Here is a 4,341-nt window from a genome sequence, read left to right as displayed (position 1 = left end):
ACAAAACTTAAGCGTTTACTAGAACTCATTAAACAGACTCCCAAAAGCAACATTTGCAAACATTTGTTATTCTACCAAATGCACATATATTCAAACTCCATCATGAAAGGGCTGTTATTACGATAATTTTTAGTAAAACAATGATGTAGCTGTTCCAGTGATGATTGGTTTTGTGTACGGTGCATGTAGAACAGACTGAGGGCCAAAAGCGGCACTGGAACAATCTCCATCAGGCCCCCGATATTCTTAGGTTGTTTTCACACCTGATAGTCCGGTAGACTCGGTTCGGTTGGGGACCAGTATTCATAACATCTTGTTTACATTTGAGCTGGTGCGTTTGCATTCACACTGCACTGTGCAGTCGAGCCAACATGTTCGAAGCAACCTGTTCCCCCGCTCGCCTGTGGGGGCGCTGCACCAAGAACTACGGAAAGAAACGACACAAGACACGTCTTCTTCTGGAAATAAAAACAAAAGCGGGGTGGCGTCAAATTTTAGCGGTTTTAGGAGTTCTGTTTTGTCATTTTTCAACAATGGACTCAGCATGAGCGGAAGATGAGGCAGAAGAACACGGAGAATGTTGTTTTCCACACAAGGCAGCTGACGGTTCCATACGAGGTAAGAGAAATGTGTGTTTGTTTGCCCTGCGCTGTACTCCTCTTCCTGCTTGCAGAGCGGTGCCCGGTCTGTTTGCATTCACACTGTACTCGAACCGCGCTAGAGTTTTCTTCTACCGGACCAAGACCTAGGTTTTTAGACGGGCCAGAGTCCAGCTTTTTGTTCCGTGACAGAGTTCAATGGCGCGTTCACACCTCCCCAAATGAACCGGACTTCCTAGGAAAACGGGCTAGAGTTCGGGACAACAGGGCTGGTGTGAATGCACAAACACTTTTTAAATAAAGACTAATTTAAAACAGCAGCAATTTATCAACAAGACTTAAGGAAATTTAACGTGCAAAACTTTAAAAATATATATTTTTAAGTTATTGCGTTTCCAGAACTAGACTAAACCTTAAAGACTTAGAAACACAAATATATAACATTGTTTTGCATATTTCCGCTAACATGTATACTATGTTAAGCTAACGTGTGTAATATATCGTCACAAGAGCCAGTTTACAGAATATTTGGAAAGACTTATTTTATTAAAATATGCTAACTATGCTACAGTAAGAAAAAGGTCTTTTAGATTAAATGTCATAAAGAAAATTTATTTTTCAATTCTCAACAAGACCCTTTGAAAATAAAATGTTGCCTACCTCTGATGTAGAACTAAACTTAACATTTGAGTATGATTAAAAACTACAATAAACTTGAAAACACATCTTTGTAAGCATTAACCACATACTCGTAGAATCGCAAAAATTATACATCATAAGGTCAATAAAAGTTTAGCTTGAGTTAACCACTATATGGTAAAATAACAAATTTAACAGTTCTAATAGAGGCAGATTAAAGAGGAAACTTCTAACTTTGAATATTTTGGTTTTCTGGAGATTTTTTTAAACATCAGCAATGAGTGTAGCAATTCCCATTTATCAGAGATTAGAGGTGGTGGAGGAGGTTGAAGGGAGATGAGTGCAAACACCGACCAGTCCCATTTGTACAAGACATAAGGGGGCTGTCAAGATAAACGTGACAAACCAAGACATATGGGGGGGGGGGACACAAATTAATTCCACATGGGAAAAGATGTTTCTCTGATGCCAACGTTGTAGAAAAACTCACTTCTGTAGCACCTCCTCCCGACCACAGACTTTGAGTAAATAGGTGGAGAAGTCCACCTTGTCCAGATCATCATGGACCCAACAGAGAGTCTGACTGATGAGCAGCTCCACTGGAGAACTCACTGCAGGGCAGAGAAACGTACAGATGTTATACAGAAGCAACGACGAAAGGACAAAGTGCTTATGGAGTGATCAAATTGGCAACCAATAGAAAAGAGCCTGAATCCAGTGGATAATGATATAAAGCAATAAGTAAAATTTGATCTTTCATGAAACAACAGTACATAAAGATCTCAAACAACGCATTGAGATCAAATTTAACATCTCAACACAGGATATGTGTTTAACTTACATTAGAACAATCATAAAAGATGATGATTAAATGCTACGTCTTAAAAAAAAAGTTTGGGTTCTTGAATGTTTGCAGCAAAATGTTGGAGCTGAGCCAGTACTCCTACTTCCTGAGGTTTGTTGGGGGAGCAGGGTTGGAACAGACTACAGCCTTGGATGTTTTATGCTTTTATTGCCGTCATAAAGTCATCGTCAATGTTAATCTGCCTTTTTGACAAAACAAAAAAATGTCAAAGTGTATTCAAATTTCTACAAGGTAATGCCAATTAAATTAAAACTTGTTTAAAATATGTCATTCCATACAAATAGTTTGAGGACCAGAAAAATGTCAATAAATCAGTGTGGGTGAGACTTGTCGAACCAGAAGCATAACGAGTTATATCATACTTATAATGCTGCTTGTGCAAGTGTGAAAACTCGGTCTTATCAGAACTTCTATCAAACAACCAACACTTGTGGTTCATATTCAAAACAAACATGCTCTTAAATCAAAGGAATTACAGCTGTGTAATCATATGAACTGAGAGACGAGGGGGTGTTTGTGTATCTGCTGATAACTTGTGTGTCCAGGAGAAAACAGCGTAACCTAACACAAAGCACATTTCTCTGCTTTGAGCACTTTTTAATCTGCACAAACAGACTGAAAGATACAAACATTTAAGTCTCTTCATTCAGGTTACTTCACAGACAAATCCAGCAGAGACCACCTCTGACTCCAGCAACAACAGACCACCACCCTTCAGAGGAATGGAGAGACTTGTCTGACCGCTTAAATCAGTGCCAGCACAGCTCATGTGATACACGAGTGTTTTCTGACCAAATACCTAGGAAGGCTCCGCCTAAGGTGGTAACCAAGTGCAAAGTGCAGCTATTCTGAAAACGCGTCAAAAGAGTGGAAACTTCCTCCAACTCGTTCAGCTATTTCACATATATATGGGGAATCGAAGGGCTACACATGAACAAAAGTTTATACGGCCGCTCTGACACAAACATGCACGTGTGTAAGAGATCAGAAGAAAAGCTGGCACTAAAACAAATACACCAACTTCTGAGAAGCAGCTCAGATCCAGTCTGGTTCAAGCAGCAGTCATTACGAGTGAGCCCAGAAAACACTCAGCACTTGTTACGTTTACAAGACAAACGTTGTAAAGACGTGAAAAAGATGGCTGCTACTCCCCAGTGACTCGGAGCAAATAGAAACGTCTGCTTCTGTAAGAGCTCCTACTGTCGAACAGAACCAAAGCCTGACGGAGGCAAACGCAGGCAACGCGAGACAAGAATCAAAAGAATATAAAGTTATAACGGTGCACAATATTTTAACTGGCTTAAGTTAACTCGGAGCATTTCACGTTTAATGTCCTTATTTTATCACTTTTATAACGACTTGTGTGCTTTAGATCATAGCGTTGTTGCTTCACCAAAACCAGGGGTGTTCAAAATGTGGTCTGAGGGCCACTTGCGGCCCTTGGAGTGATTTTGTGCGGCCCCACGACTGCAATTAAAGAATGGTTTAATTTTGACCCGCACGCTTAAGAGGTTGATGCAGATGTAGACCTTCTTTAGATTTAATTGTGATACGTTTTAAATATAATTTTTAGCTTTAACAGCAAAAAAGATTAAAATAATCTCCTCAAAATTAGCAAAATTAAGCACAATACAAAAATGTAGCTATAATTAATCCCTTTATCCTACAACAAACCTTCACTGACCTACCAAAAAGTAGAATTTTGGATGATAATTCATAAAACTTGGTTAAATATAACAAGTGTTTTCAAAGAAAAATAATTTCAGTTGAGTTAATAATCGATGGGGAGAAATTTGACATTTTTAAAAGAACAAAGTGGTATCATCGACATACAAGTCGATCAACTTTATCGTGTCCCTTCAAACCTTCTAAGAATCTGTTTAAGTGACTACCAGCTGTTTTTCAAAACTTTGAAGACCCATTTGGGCCGTCCATGGTCCAAACAGGGGACTGAAGCTCCACCCCCTTTTTTAAAGAGCAGTTACTCATTTTAGGCTTTTTATCTCTGAAAATACGTAAATGAAAATGAACTTTCAAAGCACAAGAAAACAAAAAATAGTCCCCCCCCCCCAAAAAAAAATAATCTAATAAATTATTATTGTTTTTGGGTTTTTAAAAAAAAAAGAAAACTAGGTTAATGTTTATGATGCTCTTAATGTTCTGGATCTAGAAGAATTTAAACTAAACTTAATCTTTCTCCAAAATAGCATTCAAGTTGTTAAAAAATGAGGAGACACC

The 4,341-nt window shown here is 38.5% G+C and overlaps 1 protein-coding gene across 1 annotated transcript in view; it reads right to left on the bottom strand.

Annotated features, from left to right (window-relative positions):
• pik3c2a (phosphatidylinositol-4-phosphate 3-kinase, catalytic subunit type 2 alpha) overlaps positions 1-4,341 on the bottom strand; it is a 64,888-nt gene that overhangs the window by 29,848 nt on the left and 30,699 nt on the right. Inside the window, exon 5 of the mRNA XM_037683093.1 lies at positions 1,729-1,849. Within this exon, the coding sequence (XP_037539021.1) occupies positions 1,729-1,849 (121 nt within the window). The remainder of the gene's footprint in view (positions 1-1,728; positions 1,850-4,341) is intronic.

This window comes from Nematolebias whitei, chromosome 10, assembly GCF_014905685.2.
Source record: "Nematolebias whitei isolate Nwh7 chromosome 10, NemWhi1, whole genome shotgun sequence".
Taxonomy (NCBI): Eukaryota; Metazoa; Chordata; class Actinopteri; order Cyprinodontiformes; family Rivulidae; genus Nematolebias; species Nematolebias whitei.
Note: the sequence above shows the minus strand (reverse complement) of the source record. Positions and strands in the feature narration are given on the sequence as shown.